Source organism: Typopeltis vanoorti, chromosome 3 (genome assembly GCF_054136105.1).
Source record: "Typopeltis vanoorti isolate ZY-2024b chromosome 3, IOZ_Tvanoo_1.0, whole genome shotgun sequence".
Taxonomy (NCBI): domain Eukaryota; kingdom Metazoa; phylum Arthropoda; class Arachnida; order Uropygi; family Thelyphonidae; genus Typopeltis; species Typopeltis vanoorti.
Genome location: NC_143551.1, coordinates 479,263 through 502,370, shown reverse-complemented (window position 1 = coordinate 502,370; position 23,108 = coordinate 479,263). Strand labels below are relative to the sequence as shown.

Below are 23,108 nucleotides of genomic sequence, written 5' to 3'. Positions count from 1 at the left end.
TACTTGTATTGAAACTCCGATTAAAACAGGTTACATGCTGAACTACAAAGCAGGAAATTATGATCAACTTAGAAGAATACTATCTTTGGTCCCATGGTATCAGTTACTGAGTGAAAAAAATGCATGGAAATCTTTGAAAAAGTGCTTGAATGAGGCGGTATATCAATGTATCCCTAGTGTTCGAAGAATAAATAGGTTGGGAGTGAAATGGATGTGCAGCCTTATTAAGCAAGTGATTCACAAGAAGAAGATGATGTGGAAAGAATATCGTGAGAATAAGAGTGAGAGAAGTTATGATATACTACTCAGGCTAGAAAAGTAACAAGTATTGTGAGAAAAGCTAAAACGGACTATGAAAAGAAATTGGCCATGCAAGCTAAAATCAATCCAAAAGAATTTTATCGTTATGCCGCAAGCAAAAAAAAGAATGAATGTGGAAGAATAACTTTATTGAATGCAGATGGTACACAAGGGTCGGAAGCTAAGGAGATTGTTCAGTTAATGAGTGCTCACTTTGCTAACATATATCAACCAGGTTTATGTAGCATGGTGCACAGTGCTGCTGCTATGTTGAATGAAGAGTTAGAGGTTCATGAAAATTAGGTTGAAGAGCTCTTGCATAACTTGGATAAGAATTTGTCAATAGGGACAGATGGATTATCAGCCCCATCTGCTAAAGGAATGTTCAACTGAATTGGCTAGGCCTTTCACACATTTGTATAACTTGAGTATCAGCTCAGGAATGGAAGGAATGTATGATACTTCCATTGCACAAGGGTGGTGAAAAAAACTGATGTGTCTAACTACCGACCTATTAGTATCTCTGGTGTGGTAGTGAAGATTTTAGAGAAGTTGGTAAGAACTCGCATACTGAAAAGACAAGCATTCTATACTCTGCAGGGAACAGCATGGGTTTACTAAAGGTAGGTCATGTTTTAGCAATTTGCTCATATTTTATAACAACGTTATGGCCGAGTTGGATAAAGGGAGTGGATACACTGTGATAATGTTGGATTTTTCTAAGGATTTTGAAAGGCTGTTGCGTAAACAGGAGAATATGGGATTGAGATATAGTCTGTTGACTTGGATCAAGGGATTGTTGGCAGACAGATATCAAAAAGTGGTATACAGTAGGTGTGAATCTGCCAGATTTAAGGTAACTGGTGGTGTACCTCAGGGTTCAGTCCTTGGGCTATTATTGTTCAATCTATACATTAATGACATCAAGCAGGGTCTATCATTAGATGTGCAATTGCTTGCTGATAATGCAGAGATAGGCAGGGCAATCAGGGATGCTACTGATATTCAGCAATTATAAAATGATTTGAATAGATTGGAAATCTGGACAAATGAAAAGGGCTGTCAGTTTAATGTTAGTAAGTGTAAAGTTATGCACTTTGGCATGATTAGAGTTCCAGCGGCATATTATATTAGCAGCGTAATGCTACAAGAAACTGAAGAGGCAGGGGATCTTGGTGTATTGGCGGATAAGAATTTAAAGTTCAAAGGTCACATAGCAAAAGTTGCAAATACAACTCAGAGGATAATTGCTTTGTTTAAGCGAACCTTGACATGTAAGGATAAGGAAGTAATTTTGCCTTTTATAAGGCTTTGATAAAACCACACCTGGATTACTGTGCACAGTTTGGCCTCCCACGTTCCCAGCGGATAAAGAAGAGTTACAAAGATTATATCCGGATTATGAGGACAGATTACGAGTACTGCAGACTCTAGTTAACAGGAGAAAGAGGGATGATAAGATAGAGGGCTATAAACTTTTGGATGGGTATTATAGCATTTAAATGATGAAAATTTTCGTTATATGGAAGGTGGGGAGAGAACACGGGGGCATCCATGGAAGTTAGAGTTGTTCTCAGTCAAAAAAGGGGTAAGAGCTAGGTTTTTCTCCCTGAGAGCAGTGAGTGAGCGTATTCTAGGAATAATTTGCCCTTAGGGGTAGTGAGTGCATCTAGTGTAAATAAATTTAAGGGAAGGTATGATAGCTGGGTTGGGTAATTTACAGTATCCTTTGATGAGTCCTTGACTCCCTGGAGGTCTCAGATAATAATAATAATAATAATAATAATAATAATAATAATAATAATAATAATAATAATAATAATAATAATGCAGTATATAACAGGGGGAACATGAAGATTGGCCATGAAGAAATTACCTGTGTGGTTGCAAACCATGTGAGGACTTCTGTGTGGAAAGCATATATGTGAAAATACAAAACTCATGATTAAGAGAAACTCAGGAGACAGCTTGCAGCTGTGGCATTGAATTGGGTGGAATTGTTTGGAAAGGAGATCAATGTTGCTTGGTCGATATTCAAAAACTATCTAGTAGTCACAATGGCTAAATGTATTCTAATGGTCAGAAGGTTAAATAACATAGGTGTGAAATTAATGAATGAAGGAATTAAGCATGCAATGCCAAGAAAAAATGCATTAGTTAGCCAACATAAAAGGAGTGGTAATAGTTGATTTCATGAGGAATGAAAGAACAGGTAGGGAGGGTGATTGGTACGGATAGCAAAAATTCAGTATGAGCAGCAGTTAGCTAATGAAGCCAAAAAAACCTAGGAAATTCTTTTGATATGTAGCCTGCAAAAATCAGAATGATTATGGTATGATGACAAACCATAATCATTATGGTATGCCATAAATATCATCATCATCATCATCATCATCATCATCATTATTCAAGCCTCCGTGGAGTCAAAAGACTCATCGTGGGAGGTCCTTTTTAGGAAACACAAAGTCTATCATACCACTCCTTGAACTTATTGACCGTTCTTGCTTTCACTACTCTATCAGGCAAGACATTCCATGGTTCAACCACCATCCATGCAAAGAAACCACTCCTCATCCTTTTGCTCACAGCTTCCTTTTGTGGATTCCAGGGATGATACCGTGTCATCGCTCCTTCCTGCTGTTACCAAGTGAAAGAACTCCCCGGTGTCAACCACGTAACTACCTCTCAGCATTTTAAAAATTCTCGATGATATCACCTCTCCTTTTTCTATCTACCAAACTCTGCAGTCCACATTCCCTCAGCCAATCCTCATAACTAACATTGTACATTCCTGAAACCATCATTGTTATCCATATCTGTACCATTTCCACAGTTAATTTATTCCCTTCAAATCCTGGGAACCAAATTTGAGAACAATAGTCTAAGTGTGGTCTGATCAGGGTCTTATACAATGGAACGATAACTCTTTTATCTGAGAAGAACACTGTCCTTCTCAGTATTACAGCAATCCTCTGGGTTACCTTCACCACCTTTGTGATATGTTCCCTGAATTTCAGGTTTCTATCGATGCATTCCAGTCAACAACCACTCTTCATGCAAATAACTTTCTCACAAGCTGCTTATTGTTCCCTTGTTTCCTATATATCCCACTATCATTTCATTATTATTATTATTATTATTACCAAAGAACCAATGGAATCACAGACTCATCTGGGAAGTCCCTTTTGTCATATACACAGGTCATCATATCATGCCTTAAATACATTGAAATTCTTTGCACACAACGTGTTCTCATATAATACATTCCAATCGTTCACAACTCTCCATGGAATAAACACTGATGAAAAACTTTATGAACTGCTCATTAAATATCTCAACTATATCCTATGCAACATTTATCCTTAGAGAACATGCTATATGGACAAATGCTGCATAGGGTATAGTTGAGATATTTAATGAGTAGTTCATAAAGGTTTTTCATTCTTGTGAATGTGACATCATTGAGAGATTGAGAGAAGTGGATGATGAGGAGGAGAGACTGACTGTGAGTGAGGAAGAGGTATGGAGAATTAAGCAAACTTGAATTATTAAGGCTGTGGGACGTCATGATATCTCACTGTGTATTTTGAAGGAATGTGCCAGGAAGGTGCCATCTGCATTGACTTATTTGTTTACTATGTCAAGGGAATAAAGTTCGGACAAACTATGAGGAGTAGAGGATCCTGTGGCCTTACAAGAAGACTTCAATAGAATGAGTGAATGGAACAGGATTGTGGATACCAATTCAATTTTGCGAAATGTAAGGTGTTAAAATTTGGAAAAGAAAGATGTGATGTTGAATTTACTGTTCATGAGGAGTTGTTGTAGGTGTGGGATATAATAAATCTTGAGGAGATGATGGATAGAATCGCAAATTCAGAGGAAATATTGCAAAAATTATGAAGGACAACACAACAAATTCTGGGAATGGGGACACTGACTTATAGAAGTAAGAAAATTCTTATTTCATTATATAATGCTCTTGTTAGGCCACATATGGACTATTGGGCACAGAATTAGCCTAGTTTTCAAAATGATTCATAGAGGCTGGAGAGAATCAAGAGGAGATTTACCAATATAGTTTCTGATCTCTGGAATGTTGAATATGAAGAAAGGTTGAGATGATGCAGTTTTCAGAGTCTATTCAATAGGAGGAAGAAGGGTGATATTATAGAAATGTACAAGTTACTCATGGGTTGATATAGAATTAACGGTCAACAAGTTTTTCATAAAATGGTGGAAGATTGGGGGAGAACAACAGGTCATCTCTGGAAGCTATATAAGGTGGGAGTAAGAAGTATGTTTTTTCCATGGAGAGTTGTGACCAATTGGAATGTATTATGTGAGAGCATGGTGTGTGCAGAGAATTTGAATGTGTTTAAGGCACAATATGATGACCTGTGTATATGACAAAAGGGACTTCCTAGATGAGTCTTTGACTCCATGGGGTCTTTGGATAATAATAATAATAATAATAATAATAATAATAATGAAATGATAGCAGGATATATATAGAACAAGGGTCAGGAAACAATAAGCAGCTTGTGAGCAAGTTCTTTGCATGGAGAGTGGTTGTTGACTGGAATGCATTGCCTGACAGTGTGGTGAACTGACATGTTGAATGAGTTTAAAGCATGTTTGATTAGGTTTTTATATGACAATGTGTACCTCCAGCAATGAGTCCTTTGACTCTGAATAACAGATAGATGTTGAAAATTTTTTTCACTTGGTTATACTATAAATTAAAGATGCCAAGAAATTATATTCCTGGTTTAATCCTTTATCCAAGTGTAAGCAAACAAATTTTGGCTTGAAGTATCTTCATTACTAGGTTACTGGTATATAGAGACTAATGACTTGATGTGAAGTTATTAGCCTCTATATACAAGTAGCTCAGTTGTGAAGCTGCCAAACGGTGTGCCACCATTTTATTAAATTACTCTGGATTTAGAGAAAGGTGTTGAAAGTTTATTTTTCACTTGGTCAGACTATAATAAATTTAGTTTAATCCTTTATCCAAGTGTGTGCAAACAAAGTTTGTGCATGAAAGTATCTTCAGGACTGGGGTAAAGTGGTACAACACTGGGCGACTCCTTGCAAAGGTGGTGCAAGCTACCAACACTCCTATCTCCCATAATGCACAACACATCTCCTTGCGTATATGTATTTGCAAGGAGTCGCCCGGTGTTGTACCACTTTACCCCAGTCCTGAAGATACTTTCATGCGCAAACTTTGTTTGCACACACTTGGATAAAGGATTAAGCTAAATTTATTATAGCCTGACCAAGTGAAAAATAAACTTTCAACATCTTTCTCTAAATCCAGAGTAATTTAATAAAATGGTGGCATACCGTTTGGCAGCTCCTATAGGAGGAGATGACCTTGCTAATGCTTCTGCCTTGGTATCTCCACTTGGGCCTGGCTCCCACTGAAGAGACCTCAATAAAGGTCGAAACTAGTCTGGGGAGTAGCCCTTCCCTTAATGCATAACATTATACATATCCGCAAGGAGATGTGTTGTGTATTATGGCAGATGCTGAGATAGGAGTGTTGGTATCTTGCTCCACCTTTGCAAGGAGTCGCCTGGTGTTGTACCACTTTACCCCAGTTCTGAAGATACTTTCAGGCACAAACTTTGTTTGCACACACTTGGATAAAGGATTAAACTAAATTTATTATAGTCTGACCAAGTGAAAAATAAACTTTCAACATCTTGCTGATGGAAATGTGATCTGTAGAACTCATAGTTCAAAATCTTACATGTAGCTTTATTAAACTGACATCCACATTCATTATCCCACCTTCTTAGCTTATTCAAATCCTCCCAAAGAGCCACAGCATCAACACTATTACTAATAATATGTGTAATATAATATAATAATAATGTAATATTTTCAACATAGTTTTAAGAATTTTAGGGATATTTCTGTTGTTAGATCAAAAAAAAAAAAACTTCTCTTTGTCTTAAAAAATTGACAATTTCATATTCTCATACCATTTATATAATATGTTTTGCAGCAAATTCAAGATCTCTGTTCAGACACTCCAGTTAATATAGTAGGATATTCCTATGGTGGAGGAATAGCACTTGAGATGGCTTTGCAGCTGCAACAGAAACTTGAGGAACAAAAAATTCAAAATTTAGTTTTTTTGGATGCATCACAAGCTTTTTCTTCTTCATATGCCCGTAAAATAGGAGCCAAATTTTCTGCACAGTCTCACACAGAAGAAGGTGAAGCAGAAGCAATGTGTGTAATACTCCTCCAGCTCATACCTATCAACGTGCAGCAGGTAATATAATATAACATAATATAATATAATATAATGTAATATAATATAATGGTTACATGTTTAATTTCTTGCAGGTAGATTTTCTTACTTACCTAGAAAAAGAAACTGGATCTGAATTCCATTTATGAATTTGTTTAGTTACTTAGCTAAGAGGTTTAAGTACCATATTTATACATATGGCATAGTGAAAAACCTCTACTATCTCACATGGAGGTAGTAGGGCTTTTTATCCCACATACACACAAATTGGCCTTCAGGACATGCACAATTTACAGACAAAAAATTGTAGCGGTGGGGGCAGTGGGCAGTAGATGACACTGGTATAGGTAATGATGGTTGTTGCGGTTTGCTATATTTGGTGGATTAAGTGGTGGAGACAAAGAGTTGTAGAGTGGGTGTTCTCCCTCGATGAGTCTTTAGACTCCCAGGAGGTGTCATGTAATAATAATAATAAAAGTTTATTATTTACTAATCACAATGATTCAATTCTCTGTATCTTAAAAAGTCATCAGTGGGCTAAAGAACAATAATAGACATTTGATTGCAAAAGAATAGAGAAATGGTGAGTCTCTTACTCCATGGAGGTTGGATGTTAATAATAATAATAATAAATGTTTGCATTGTAATGGAAGCCTTCTGAACCTGATATGATAAATCATCATTGAAATATGCATATGCACTTGTGTCCAAAAGCTAAAGACACACTACATTACCTGTATATATATAAAAAAAAAATTCATGACTATAGCCAAATGTAAACATAAATTTGTTTCCAGCATACCAATAAATTATACTACACAAAAAATGTGTTGTAAATTTCATACAAATTAAATTACAATGCATTTTTGGCAAAAATTACAAATTTCCTAAGGAGATAGTTAAGGAATTAATGTACAGTGTTTACAGAAAAGTATCCAGAGAGACATTTCAGTATAGAATGTCTCCTCCAAACTGCAGTGCAGCTCTCACAACATTATACCATGCTTACCACTGAGTGATTCAGGAGTTCTCGAGGCAAGCTGGCCCACACCTCCTTCAGAGCAAGGATAAGACCTTGTTGGTTTTCTGGAGGGGAATATTGAGCAGTGCAATGTATCTTCCTATTGTGTCTCAAACATATTTTCTGAGGTTGAAATCTGGGGAGCATGCTGGCCACTCAATTCAATTAATATCCTCAGTCTCCAGTAGTATCTCTACTCCTTGTGTACGATGTGGTGTGGCATTGTCTTCCATAAAAATGAATTCTTCACCTACAGCACCACGGAACAATTGAACATGACATTCAAAAACTTCATTGTAATATCGTTCACCAGTCATGGGCCCCTTTTTCAGCACTTGTAGCACAGTGCATCCATTAAGCATAATGCCAGGATATTTAGATGTTTAGGTAGTTAAGCTTGGCAAGTGCATGAATAATGATTTCTATGGGAGATTTTAACTATAGCAGTATCAATTGGGAACAGGAAACTGCATGCAGTAATAAAGGAATGGAATTTCTAGAACCTTTCAAGGATAAATATCTTAGAAAAAGATGTAGTAGGAGGAACATGAGATTCAAGAGTTTTGGATTTGATCATAGAATCAGAAGATTTGATTATAACTGAGATGGCATCTCTACCCACAGTTGGAGAGTGTAACTGTATAGTTTAACTTGGAAGATTGCACAGGGCTCCCAAAGTGCTTTCCACAAAACTCAGTACTGGGACCTGTATTATTTAAGCTTTATATCAATGACAATTGTCATTGGATTGCAGGGGGCGGGAGGGGGGTATTCAGTTGTTTGCAGATGATGTGAAGCTGGGAAGGATTATTTGTAATAGTGCAGATGTAGCAGCCCTGCAAGAGGATTTGAATAAACTAGACAGATGGGCAGAGGAAGGGGGTAATGGTTTAATGCATCAAAATGTAAAGACTTGAAGTTTAGGATACATCGATGGGAGGCTGCATACTCGATTGGAGATGTACTGGAGGAAGCAGGGGAGATAAGAGATCTTGGGGTGATGATTGATAGAAAATTGAAATTCAGGGAGCATATTGAAAGATGGTGAAGGTAACCCAGAGGATTGCTGCAGTACTGAGAAGGACGTTGACCTGCAGAGATAAAAGAGTTGTCGTTCTGTTATATAAGACCCTGATCACACCACACTTAGACTATTGTACACAAATTTGGTCTTCAGGATTTGAAGGGGATAAATTAACTGTGGAATGGGTACAGAGGCAGATAACAAATATGATTTCAGGACTACAATGTTAGTTACGAGGATCGACTGAGGGAATGTGGACTGCAGAGTTTGGTAGATAGAAGTAGGAGAGGTGATATGATCAAGACTTTTAAACTATTGAGAGGTATTTACAGGGTTGACACTGGGGGAGTTCTTTCACTTGGTGGAACAGCAGGAAAGATTGATGACATGGGGCCATACCTGGAAGTTACAAAAGGAAGCTGTGAGCGAGAGGGTGAGGAGTGGTTTCTTTGCATATAGACGTGATAGAAACCTGAAATTCATGCAGCATATTGCAATGGTGATGAAGATAACTCAGAATATTGTTGCAATACTGGAAGGATGCTGACCTGTAGAAATAAAAGAGTTATTGTTATTATTTTTTTTATATGGGCACCTCCATGGAATCCTAAGACTCATCACGGGAGATCCAGTCTATCCACGCAATTTACCATTCCTCTCCTTGAACCTATAAACAGAAGGAGTACTTAGAACCAACTCTGGCAACCCATTCCAGTCATTCACCAACTCTCCAAGCAAAAAATCTAGTCTTCGCACTCCTATTGACCACACTTTTATTCAACTTCCAAGAATGACCCCTTGTTCTGGTCCCTCTAGCTAAGTGCTGCAACATTTCCCCTGCATCTATCCTATAAAATCCTTTAAGGAACTTAAATGTTTCTATCATATCCACTCTTTTTCACCTATGAACGAACTTCTGCAATACATACACCTTCAATCTATCCTCTTAGAGGGACATTCCAGAGGCCACTCATCATCTCGGTCACTTGCCTCTTAATCCTCTCCACTGCTTCTTCATCCCCAAGAAAGCCAGGGGACCAGACTTGAGCACAGTAATCCAGATATGGATATATTATTATTATTATTATTATTATTACCCAAGATCCCCAAAGACTCATCTAGGAGGTCCTTTTATCAAACACACAACTCATCATACCATGCTTTAAACACACTCAAATTCTCTGCAGACACCACACTCTCAGGCAAAGCATTCCAATCATTCACAACTCTGCATGAAAAACAAAACCTGCTTATCACTCCCCTACTCACACCCTCCTTATACAGCTTCCAGTGATGACATATGGTTCTCCCCTGCTCTCCCACTATTTTCTGTAGAAATATATATTAAAATATATATATATACAGGGTGTTCGGGATAAATTTGACATATTTATAATTAATTATATTTTTCCGTAAGTTACATGTATTAACACACACTTCTCTTCATTTAAAAGTTTGGACCCTTCTTCATTCATATACAAGATGTCAGAAAGGATGGATAGCTGGAACCCACCTGAATCATGGAAGAGAATAACTTGTATCATGATGATTCGTGCCCGCCATCAAAATAAGGATATTACGACTGCTGCCCAATGCTCCCTGAATACAGTAAAAACAATCAGGCATGAACTAGAGACTTGCAATGGTGACTACGAGGATGTAGCAAGAAGAAAGATCCCTAGCAGACGATCTGATTGCGTTCGTACAGCAGAATTCCTCGCAAATCTGCAGGAACAGGTGTTGAAGAACCCTGGCATTGGAATTCGGGCTTTGTTCGTGGAGTTGCTAACTGTAGTCAAGCCCTGGATAACAAGGGTAGCCAATGGTAGGCCGTATGTATGGCAGCAGGATTCGGCCCCTTGCCACACCTCTGGGAAAAGTCAAAAATGGTTGTCTGAAAATTTCTACGACTTCACCAGTCCAAATGTTTGGCCTCCAAACTCCCCAGACCTTAACCCCATGGATTATTTTGTATGGGGCGCAGTTGAAAAAGACACCAATCGCACTTCCAGTAATACAAAAGCCCGGTTAATGGATAAAATTAAAACAGTTTTTGCGGCCCTTCCCAGGGAGACTGTAGCATCAGCTTGTTCGAGGTTCCGAAGCAGAATTGAAGCTGTGATCGATGCTAATGGTGGTTATTTTGAGTAAATCTTGTTGATAGTATTGTAATTAACTCTGCCTGTAATGTTTTTTTGTCAATTCATTAAATTTAATAGATACAAAGAAGATTTTCTTTTTCCTTACGAAACTGTCAAATTTATCCCGAACACCCTGTATATATATATATATACACAAATATATCTATAAAAAATATTTGCTGTTGATCCTATAACAACCCCTTAATAACTTGTAGGTCTCTATCTTATCTCCCCCTCCTCCTCCTGTCTGCCAGACTCTGCAAGTTGCATCTTCTAAATCTTTCCTCATGCTCGACATTCCAGAGGTCAGAAACTACCTTGTTCAGTCACCTCTGGACCCTCTCCAGCATCTCTTCATCCTTTTGAAACCAGGTGATCAAATCTGGGCACAATAGTCCATGTGTGGCCTAATCAAAGCCTTATAAAATGGAACAAGAATCTCCCTACTCTACACGTCAGTGTCCTCCACATCATGAGCCGTGTGTTTGATAAGAGGACCTTCTAGATGAGTCTTTGATTCCATGGAATCTTGGGTAATAATAATAATCATTCCCAGAAGCCTTTGTGTTGTCTTCACAATTTTGGCTATGTGTCCCCTAAATTTCAGATCCTTATCCACTATCACCCCCAGATCTCTTATTTCCTCCACTTACGAAAATATATCCTCACCAAGCATAAATTATGCATCCCATTTTTGTTTTCAAAATTTTAAAACCTTACATTTTGCAACATTGAACTAACATCCCCATTCCCGTGCCCAATCACTCAATTTATTCAAGTCTTCTTGTAAGGCCACAACATCCTCTTTACTCTTCATCGTTCGTCTCAACTTTGCATCATCTGCAAACAACTGAATATCTCCATCCAAATCTTCACCAATATCATCAGTATACGAGTTAAACAGCAATCGCCCTAAAACAGACCCCTGAGGTACGCCACTAGGATCTTTCCTTTTCCTGGATATCACTCCCTCCATACACAACTTGTTGATACCTATCAGATAGCCAGTCTCCAATCCAATCCACCAATCTAATATCCAATCCCATCCACTCCAGTTTGACTATCAACTTATCATGTGGTAATCTATCAAAGCCTTTGCGAAATCTAAGTATATTATTCTGTATCCTTCTGCTCTGTCCAAGGAAGCAGTCTTGTAATAAGTAGATTACTAAAACATGACCTCCCTTTAGCAAATCCATGCTGTCCATCAAAGATAATACCTTTGTTGTCAACCCAATTCTGCATCCTAGTTCTCACAAACTTCTCCAACAACTTAACTAAACACCTGACACACAGATAGGCCTTTAGTTTGATGCTCGAGTTCTATCACCTCCTTTATGAAGTGGCACAATCTTATATCAAGGCCTTATAAAGAGGAGTTACAACTTCCTTATCTCTACTTGTTAATGTTTTCTTCACTAGCCAAGTAATCTAATGGGTTATCTTAGCAACCTTAGCAATATGTCCACTAAACAATTTGTCTACCACTCTCCCCTAAATCTCTAGCATCATCTATTTCCTGGAGTATACAATGCCATCAATGTGATACTCAGCTTGTAATCTATTTATCCTAAAATGCATAACTACATTTTTTGACATTGAACTGACACCCATTAACTTTTGCTAATTGTCATTCCATTGTATAAAGCCCTAATCATAGGTCACTTGGACTATTTTTTTAAAATTTGGTCTCCAAGATTTGAAGTGGATAAATTAACTGTGAAAAGGGTTCAGAGGCAGATAACAAAGATGGTATCAAGACTGTACAATGTTAGTTATGAGGATTGGCTGAGGGAATGTGGACTGCAGATAGATGGAAGAAAGAGAGGTGATATGATTGAGACTTTTAAACTGTTGAGAGGTGACTACAGATTTGACACTGGGTAACTTTTGCACTTGGTGGAACAGGGAGGAGTGATGACATCCCTGAAAGTTATGAAAGGAAGCTGTGAGCAAGAGGATGAGGAGTGGTTTCTTTGCGTGGAGGGTGGTTGAACCATGGAATTCATTGCCTGATAGAGTGAGGTGAGCAGGAATGGTCAATGAATTCAAGGAGTGGTATGATTGACTTTGTGTTTTCTAGAATGGGCCTCACATGCTGAGTCTTTTGACTCCATGGAGGCCTGAATCATCATCATCAAAATAATAATAATAACAAACTTTTGAAGACTGGTGGCCTCCACCCATAGCCAATCACAGAATAACTGACCCAAGAATATTAGTGATTGCCACCTGAGGAGCAGAGTAGGGCAGACGACTACTGCCATCTCATGGTCCTTTACCATAACACTGTATATTATTATCTGAAATAATGTGCGTTCTTCAGATTAGTTTACAGGATCAAAAACCTAAATTTCTGGGAGCGTGGGGGGACAGCTTGTCTATGGCAGCGATCAACTTACTCACGATCCACATTGGTGACCAGTTCCCAAATTGGCTGATCTTTTGGTTCAATTAGTGACCAGTATTGAACTTAGAACAGTCTTTCAAGTGATGTAGCAATATGGAGGATGTAATCGCCACTTTAACAGGGCTACACAGGCCTTTTATTATATTCAAAACACTAAATATTTAATAACTATTTAATTCTAAACTAAACTTCATATTCCATCTAGTATCAATTAATTTATCATATGTTTTCTTTATTAGATGAGAGCTAAGTTACTTCTCCAGAAGACTTATGATGAAAGATTACGATTAACAGCAGATATTCTTCTTGAACATAAACCAGATTTGGACAGAAATGATATTGAGAAAGCTATAGATGCATATTATAGGAGACTTCTCATAGGATATAACTATTCTGTTAATCAGAAGTTACAGAGAGACGTTTTACTTGTAAAAGCTACTAAAAGTATAGATTTTGCATATAGTCTGTCCAAATACTATGACCTCGACAAAGTAAGTAAAGTAAATCTTTATTCATATATGTAAGACATTTAAAATTCAGTTTAGTGAATTAATTGCTAATAAGTTTGACATTGGTAAAAATTTATTAGATAAGGTGTGGGTAGGCACTTGGTGATGATGTTAGACAGAGAGCTGAAGTTCAGAGGACATGTTGCAAAAGTTGTTTCAGAATAGCTCAAAGGATTACTTGGATATATCATTATTATTACCCCAAGACCTCATGGAGTCAAAGACTCATCTGGGAGGTCCTTTTATCACACACACACACACCTCATCATACCGTGCCTTGAACACATTCAAACGCCTTGCAGACACCACACACTCAGGCAATTCATTCCAGTCATTTACAACTCTGCACAAAAAAACCCCACCTCTCACTCCCCCTACTCACACCCTCTTTATACAGTTTCCAGGGATAACCTCTGATTCTACCCCAATCTCCCTCTATTTTAATTATAATTCTGCTAGTTGTCCACTGATGTTTTGGCCCATGGGGAGTCCGAAGATTTGAATGTGCATGTTGTTGTTGAACTTGAAGAAGTTTGTCGAGATTATTAGTTTTATTAAGTTAATAATATCAATGGGCGTTAGTTTAGTACGAGAGTGTAGGGTGTGGTCTTCTGTGAGTAGTGTGTGTACGATGTCTAAAGTTCTTGGGACGTCGATGTTACTGTATAAAGAGGCCGCATCCAATGAAGTGAGGATGTCATCTTGGGATAGGGTTAGATTTTTTATTTTTTCGAAAAGGTCATCTGTGTTTTTTATCATGAAGTTAGACATTGTAATTAATGGTTTGAGAAGTTTCGCTACGAATTTTGATAAAGGGGCTGTGGTGGTATTTTTGTAGGAGACTATTGGTCTCATCGGGTACCCATCTTTGTGGGTTTTTATTTGTCCGAACATACAAGGGGTGTGTGTGGTGTGGGGGGTTGTGTTTTTCAGTGTGGTTTTGTCTATTTTATTTTCATTTTTTAGGATGTGTAGGGTAATGTTGATTTGTTTTATGAGGTCGGGGGTGGGGTCAATTTGTATTTTTCGGTAGGTGTGTTGTTCGGTTAAGATGGCTGTTATTTTGTTGTGGTAATCGGTTTGGTTTGTGATGACTACAGTGCCTTTTTCAGCTTTATTGATAATAATGTTCGGGTTCCTCTTTAGGGATAAAAGGGCTTTTTGTAAGTTGGGGTTGATGTTTGGTTTAATTATTATTTTACTGTTTATTTATGATGTTGTTAATTTTGTGGAATATTGTTTCTTTGTTAGGGTCATATTCTAATTTCGCTTGCATTTCGGTAATGATGTCTCTGTTTTGTATGTACTTAGGGGATATACCAAAGTTTAATCCTTTGCTCAGGATCGTGATTTCGTAGGTTTCGATTTCGTCCCCCCCCCCCCAGCATCACCTTTTATGGCACATACGTGGATAATATTCTGTGCAATCCCACATTGGCAATCCCACACACATCACCACCTTAATAACATCCCTAAACGGTTACAGCAACAGACTAAAATTCACCACAGAAACCGAACAGAACAAATCCATCAATTTCTTAAACTTGACATTAACCAGAACACATAACAAAATAGCCATGAAAGTATACCACAAACCTTCGCATATCGGAAACTACCTCCATTTTCACTCATACCATCCATATTCTGTTAAAAAATCTGTCATCTTATTACAATTCATAAATGCCTACAAATTTTCAACCAATCAGAATAATCTAAATGCAGAAATAAAAAAACTAACACAGATCTTCATAAATCGCAACTATCCTACACAACTGATTAACTACGCAAACAAGATGGCAAAAAACTGCCAAAACAACCCAATTACCAAAACGAATTTCCCAACATAAAAAATTATCAAACTACCATACATCCAAAACACTTACAAAGCTTATAAATACATCTTCAAACATACTGACTACAAATTGGTATTTATCACAAACCAAAAACTGGCAAATCTCCTAAAATCCACCAAATCCCACACACAGAAAGAAATATTTGAACATCACAATGTAGTCTATAAATTTCCCTGCCAAAAAGACTGTGATATCACCTACACAGGTTCCACCATCAGGTCTTTATGGGCAAGACTACAAGAACACTACTGTGATTGTAACATCCCCATTCCAGAACATTTAAACACTAAAAAACATAACATCAAAAAGAAAAATCGAATACAAAGCACAGGAAAAACGGAAATAGCTGTTCATGCCCTTGAACAAAAACATACCCCGCAGATCGACAAGGCCATCATAGTAGACAGACAAGACAATGAAACAATGCTAAGAATATCGGAAACAATAGCCATAAAATGTGATGCGAACTCTATCAACGTACACAGGCTACATAACCTCCGAGGTTTGGAAGCTTCACAACATAAAATTGAGGTCACAACCCTGACCAATAGGCAATAACACAAACACTTCAAAAACAGAAGCACCTACCCGACCTGACATAGCATCCACTTTCCCAATGTGTTCAGATGATGACCGAGAATAGTCGAAACGGACCGCACCTCGTCAACCCCCTTTCCCTTCCCCCCCTCCCTATATAAAAAATCAACCCTTTCACCTATCCCTCACCCTATATAATATAGTAATATAATATATATGTTTATATATATATTACTAAAAAAAAAAAAAAAAAAAACCGGGTTTTTCTAATTTAATTCTCCCAAATTGCCTACTCCACACACACACACTCAGTAATTTTTGGACTTCGCATAAAGAAGAAAAGCCGCAACACCCAGAAAAAGGTATGTGTAAATTTCTCTTCCTTATGCTACATATACTTTTTGGCAAATTTACATCTACAATGCCCTAAGAATCCGTGAGTAAATAGCCAATGACATTTAAACAGGGGCACTCCTAAACTGAAGCAGGCAAAATAGCCATAATTATAATAGTTTATTACTATTATTACTATTACTATTACTATTATTACGGGCAACTCCAGGGAGTCATTAGACTCATCGAGGGAGGCCCAAATCATATTCATCACAACTATTTGACATTCATACAGTATCTATCATACCTCGCCTTAAACTCATTCACTGTCACAGCATCCACCACAGACTCAGGGAGCGCATTCCACTCATTCACTACTCTAAAAGTAAAGAACCCAGCTCTAACACCTTTACTAACCACACTTTTGCCCAGTTTCCATGGATGTCCCCTAGTCCTCCCACAACCAGCCCTGTTCTCAAAAATATCTTCTGAATTAATTTTATAGAAACCCTTCAGTAATTTGAATGTCTCAATCATATCTCCCCTCCTCTGCCTATCAACCAATTTTTGCAACCCACAAATCCTCAACCTGTTTTCATACGGTTCATTCCACAGACCTGCTATCATCTTGGTCACTCGCCTCTGGATCCTCTCCACCTCCTCCCCATCAAGAAGAAACCTAGGTGACCAAATCTGAGCACAGTAGTCTAGATGGGGTCTTATCATGGCTCGATACAGAGGAACAATAACCTGCTTGTCTCTGCTTGTCAACGTATTCTTCAGCAACCAAGTGATTTGATGAGCTGATTTGGCCACTTTTGCAATGTGTCCCCTAAATTTCAATTCCTTATCTACCAACACTCCTAAATCTTGTGCCTCATCAATTTCCTGGAGCACGGTTCCACCAATGCAGTAAACTGCCGCCAATCTTTTCACCCCAAAATGCATAACCTTACATTTTGCCACATTAAACTGACATCCATTCTCCTATTAAGAGTTTATTAAGAGGAGTAACATGGAAGTTTTCCCAGAAATAATATACATGATTATTTCATTCTGTATAAGAAAATCAATGAAATTTCTGGAAAATTGAGAAAATAGCAAGTAGGGTCTCTAAGAGATGAAAGTGGAAAAATAGTTCTAGAAGAAGAAGAGAATAAAGCACAGATTTGGATAAAATATATAACAGAACTCTTCTACTACAGAAGGCTAAAAATATAACAGATAACATTTAAGGACCTGCAATTCTGAAATGTGAAATAGAGAATAAGATCAGGTAAAACAGGAAAAGCCAGTGGATGGCGTGCAAACAGAATTTTTAAAATGAATAGAACCAGATAACATCAAACTTCTTGAAAAACTGTTCAACAAAATATATGAAAGTGGCAAATTTCATTAGATTGGCTCAAATCTACATTTATTACTATCCCAAAGAAACTCCAATCAAAATCTTGTGGTGACTTCCAACTTATTAATCTAATGAGCCAAGCATTAAAAATATTTTTGAAAGTAATTCAGAATTGCATCTATAAAAAAAAAGTAAAGAAACTCTGAGTGAAGTGCAGTTTGGCTTTAAGAATGGTCTTGGTACTAGAGAGGCCCTTTTCTGTGCCCAAATATTGATACAGAAATGCATAGAAAAACAGAAAACTGTTTTTATGTGTTTCATAGATTTTGAAAAAGCTTTGACAGTGTCAGAAACACTAACTTAATAGAAGTCCTTCAACAAATAGGGCTAGATGAAAAAGACATAAATCTGTATTGGAATCAATTAGACAACATTAACACCAGTGGTATTAACATCAAAAGAGGAGTGAGACAAGGATATGTGCTCTCACCACTCTTGTTCAACATATACACAGAATAATCTTTAAGAAGCAATTATAAGAATGCCCAGAGGGAATCACATTAAATGGAAAGATTGTTAACAACCTACAATATGCAGATGACACCACACAAATTACAGATAATAACATCGTAGATCTCAAAAAATTCATTGACAGAGTATACATAGAAAGCCAAAGAATGAGAACAAATATAAACATTAGCAAGATGAAACACATGGTCATCAGCAAACATCCAACCTCATCAATGAAACTGACACTCAATGGAAAAACTATCGATCGAGTGTAAAGGTATTAATATCTTGGTTGCTGGATTAATGAAAGGTAGGATCCTGAAATACATATAAAGACAAGGATTGAAGTTGTATGGTAGTTTTTCAGGAAAATGAGAACATTATTCTGCAATAAAGATATAAACATAGAAGTCAGATGCTGAATGTTGAAATGTTGTGTCTGATCCATTTTACTCTGTGGAGTTCATACATGGACATTGAAGGCAGCAACCATCAAGAAAATTGAAGCATTTCAGATGTGGCTATATAAACAAATGCTGAAGATATCATGGAAAGAAAAAATAACCAATGAAGATGTCTTAAAATCTATTGGAAAAGCCAAAGATCTCATACAAATAATCAAAGAATGAAAAACATCATATATTATTATTATTATTATTATTACCCAAGATCACATGGAGTCAAAGACTCATCTAGAAGGTCCTTTTATCAAACACACAACTCATCACACCGTGCTTTAAACACACTCAAATTCTCTGCAGACACCACACTCTCAGGCAAGGCATTCCAATCATTCACAAATCTGCATGAAAAAAACCTGCTTACCACAACCCTACTCACACCCTCCTTATACGGCTTCCAGGGATTACCTCTGGTTCTCACCTGATCTCCCGCTATTTTCTGTAGAACCTCTCAAGCATTGATCCTAAAACAACCCCTTAATAACTTGTATGACTCTATCATACCTCCCCTCCTCCTCCTCCTGTCCACCAGACTGCAAGTTGCATCTTCTCAATCTTTCCTCATACTCGACATTCCAAAGATTAGAAACTACCCTAGTCAGTCTCCTCTGGACCCTCTCCAACATCTCTTCATCCTTCTGAAAACCAGGTGACCAAATCTGGGCACAATAGTCCATGTATGGCCTAATCAAAGCCTTATATAAAGGAACAAGAATCTCCCTACTTCTACATGTCAGTGTCCTCTGCATCATTCCCAGAAGCCTTTGTGTTGTCTTCACAATTTTGGCTATGCGTCCCCTAAATTTGAGATCAACTTATTCACTTTCAACCCCCAGTTCTCTTATTTACACCACCTCCAACAATATATCCTCACCAAGCATAAATTCGGCATCCTATCTTTGTTTTCCAAATTTTAAAACATTACATTTTGCAACATTGAATTCACATTTCTGTGCCCAATGACTCAATTTATTCAAGTCTACTTGTAAGTCCACAACATCTTCACTACTCTTCATGATTCGTCCACAATTTTGCATCATCTGCAAACAACTGAATATCTCCATCCAAATCTTCAGCAATATCATTATATACAAGATAAACAGCAATGGCCCTAAAACAGACTCCTGAAGCACACCACTAGTAACTTTCCTTTTCCTGGATATCACTCCCGCCCATATGCAACTTGTTGATACCTATCAGATAGCCAAACTCCAATCCAATCCACCGATCTAATATCCAACTCCATCCACTCCAGTTTGACTATCAACTTATCATGTGGTAATCTATCAAAATCCTTTGCAAAATCTAAGTATATTATTGTGTATCCTTCTCTGTCCATGGAAGCCGTCACCTTTTTCTAATAAGCAAGTAGATTACTAAAATATGACCTCCCTTTAGCAAATCCATGCTGTCCATCAAAGATAATACCATTGTTGTCAACCCAATTCTGGATCCTAGATCTCACAAGCTTCTCCAACAACTTTACCACAATACCTGACACACACACACAGATAGGCCTATAGCTTGATGCTTGAGTTCTGTCACATCCTTTATAATGTGGCACAATCTTGCATTTCTTCCACTGATTAGGAACTTGATCGAGTGCAAGACTCATATTAAAAGAATGTGTCAAGGCAGGTGTCAACTCCCTGGCACATTCCTCCAGAATACGTGGTGATATATTATCAAGTCCCACAGCCTTATGCACATCTTGTTTGCTCAACTCCCCATTCACCTCTAGCTAACTTACAGTTAGTCTCTCTTCCCCATCATCAAGTGCTCTCAATCTCTCCATGAAGTCACATTCACAAGATTAAAAGAACTTTATGAACTGCTCATTAAGTATCTCCATCACTCCTTGTGCAACAGCTGTTTTTATACCATTTTCTCCAATCAATGTCATCCTTCCATAACCATTCTTTCTTTTGCTGGCTACATTTCAAAAGAACTCCTTAGGATTATTTTTTGGCTTCAGTAACTAACTGCTGTTCATACCTCTCTTTAACTACCGTCATCAACCAAGTCACCTGCCTTGTCTTGCAAGTGAAAGAACTCCGCAGTGTCAACCCCGTAACCACCTTTCCACAGTTTAAAAGTCACAATCATATCATCTCTCCTCCTTCTTCTATCCACCAAACTCTGTGGTCTACACTCGCTCAGCCGATCCTCATAACTAACATTGTACAGTCCTGACACCATCTTTGTTATCCGCCTTTGTACCCTTTACACAGTTAATTTATCCCCTTCAAATCCTGGGGACCAGATCTGAGAACAATTGTCTTAAGTGTAGTCTGATCACAGTCTTACACAACAGAATGATAACCATTTTATCTCTGTAGGTCCGTGTCCTTCTCATTATTGCATCAATCCTCTGCATTACCTTCACTACCTTTGCAATATGTCCCCTAAATTTCAGCTTTCTATCAATCATCAAACCCAGATATCTCGTCTCTTCTACTTCCTCCAGTTTAACTCCTCACATATAGTATACAGCTTCCTATCAATGTGTCCCAAACCTCAAGACCTTACATTTTGCTGCATTAAACTGATATCCTCATTCATTTGTCCATTTATCTAGCTTATGCAAATCCTCTTGCAGGGCTATGACATCTGCACCATTACTAATAACCCTTCCTAGCTTCACATCATCTGGAAACTACCGAATAACCTCTTGCAATCCATGGACAATGTCATTGATATATTTGTTAAACAATATAGGTCCCAGTACTGAGCCCTGTGGAACCCCACTTGTAACCTTCTGCCTCTTTGATATTGCTCCACCATACAGAAATCTCTGATACCTATCAGACAGGCAATCCTGAATCCAGTTGACCAATTTGACATCCAGACCCATGTGCTGCAACTTCAATATCAGCTTATCATGTGGCACCCTGTGAAATGTCTTTGCTAAGTCTAGGAAAATGGCAGTATATGCCTTTCCCTCATCTAATGCTCTTGTAACTTTATCATAAAAGGCTAGCATATTGCTTAAACTAGAGCACCCCCTTCACAAATCCATGCTGACTCTCAATGATAACATTACCCTCATCTGCCCAATGCTGTATATGATCCATCAGTACTTTCGACAAGATCTTACTAACTATTGATGATCCATAAACTGGCCTATAATTAGATACTTTCAGTCTTCTACCACCCTTATGCAATGGCACTATCTTACTTTCCTTCCATTTCATGGGCAACTTTCCCGCAGCCAGACTTTCAATGAAAAGTCAGGTCAAGGGCACTGTCAGTTCCTTAGCACATTCTCTCAAAACTCATGGTGAAATACCATCCACTTCTGCACCTCTAATTATATATTACTAATTTAATTAGGATTATTACCTGTATGATAGATTGAAAATTTAATATTTATTTATTTATGTTTTTGTTTATATGATTTCATTATTATTATTATTATTGTTTTAGGTTTGCAAGGGAAATATTAAAACACATACTGTTAGTGGAGACCATCATTCCTTCCTTCAGGGTAGTGCAGCTGAGCAAGTAGCTAAGATCTTAAAAAAGGAGCTTAATCTTTAAAAGTGAACTTAATCATTTCAAGAATTCTACCCTTCAAACTTTCAAATGTTTATATTTAATGAACAGTCATTCTTAAATACGGTTCTTTCACATGAATGTCATTGTAAGATGCCTTAATGTTCCTAATCTGAACTGAAGTGTCAGTTGTTTTTATTGTGCAAATGTAAATTGTGGATTGTCTCTTGTAGTATTCATTTTTCAGATATGTTGTTCATGGATATGTAATAAATTAATATTATTCCACTAGGAGCTCATTGTATATCATGTGAGATAATCTGTAATTTGGAAATTTTACTGTAAAGAATAGAAGATGTACTTTAAGTCAGTTTTGTAAAAAATATTTTAAAAAAAATAAAAGAAAGAAAACCAAAAGGCAAAACATCCTATTGTAGAAATGAGAGCAATTATTTTAGTGTCGCCTTTCCATGTACAGTTTCTTTCTCCTTTCAGTGACAATTGCAAAGAAAGTGTCTAATTGTAAACTCTTAAACCAATAGTCATTGTATATTGTGATAGTCTTTATTAAACACCGTTTCCTCTTAAGTGATTACTGTCTTCTTGTCTTCACTAAATGGCTTCAAAATTAGATTATTATTATTAAAAAAAAATGGTAAACAATACATTTGTGTATATATGTAAAGTTGTAAATGATTTGGGTGTTAACAAAAGAATTTGTGTTGACATTCACAGATTATTACTATCGTTATCATCACACCATCCATGAAGTCTGCAGACTCATTGAGGGAGGTTCATTCAACTGTCAATGTATTTTTCATACTGAACCTTCCTTAACACTCCCAGAACAACAGTAGTCAGTATAATCACTGGAGTGAAAAGAACATAAGGTTTT

At 37.4% G+C, this 23,108-nt stretch overlaps 1 protein-coding gene across 1 annotated transcript in view; it reads left to right on the top strand.

The window, feature by feature from the left end:
• FASN1 (Fatty acid synthase 1) overlaps positions 1 to 22,801 on the top strand; it is a 666,286-nt gene extending 643,485 nt beyond the window's left edge. Inside the window, exons 27-29 of the mRNA XM_090415364.1 lie at positions 6,320 to 6,592; positions 13,407 to 13,658; positions 22,145 to 22,801. Of these exons, the coding sequence (XP_090271490.1) occupies positions 6,320 to 6,592; positions 13,407 to 13,658; positions 22,145 to 22,258 (639 nt within the window). The 3' untranslated portion in view covers positions 22,259 to 22,801. The remainder of the gene's footprint in view (positions 1 to 6,319; positions 6,593 to 13,406; positions 13,659 to 22,144) is intronic.
• Positions 22,802 to 23,108: the final 307 nt, after the last annotated feature.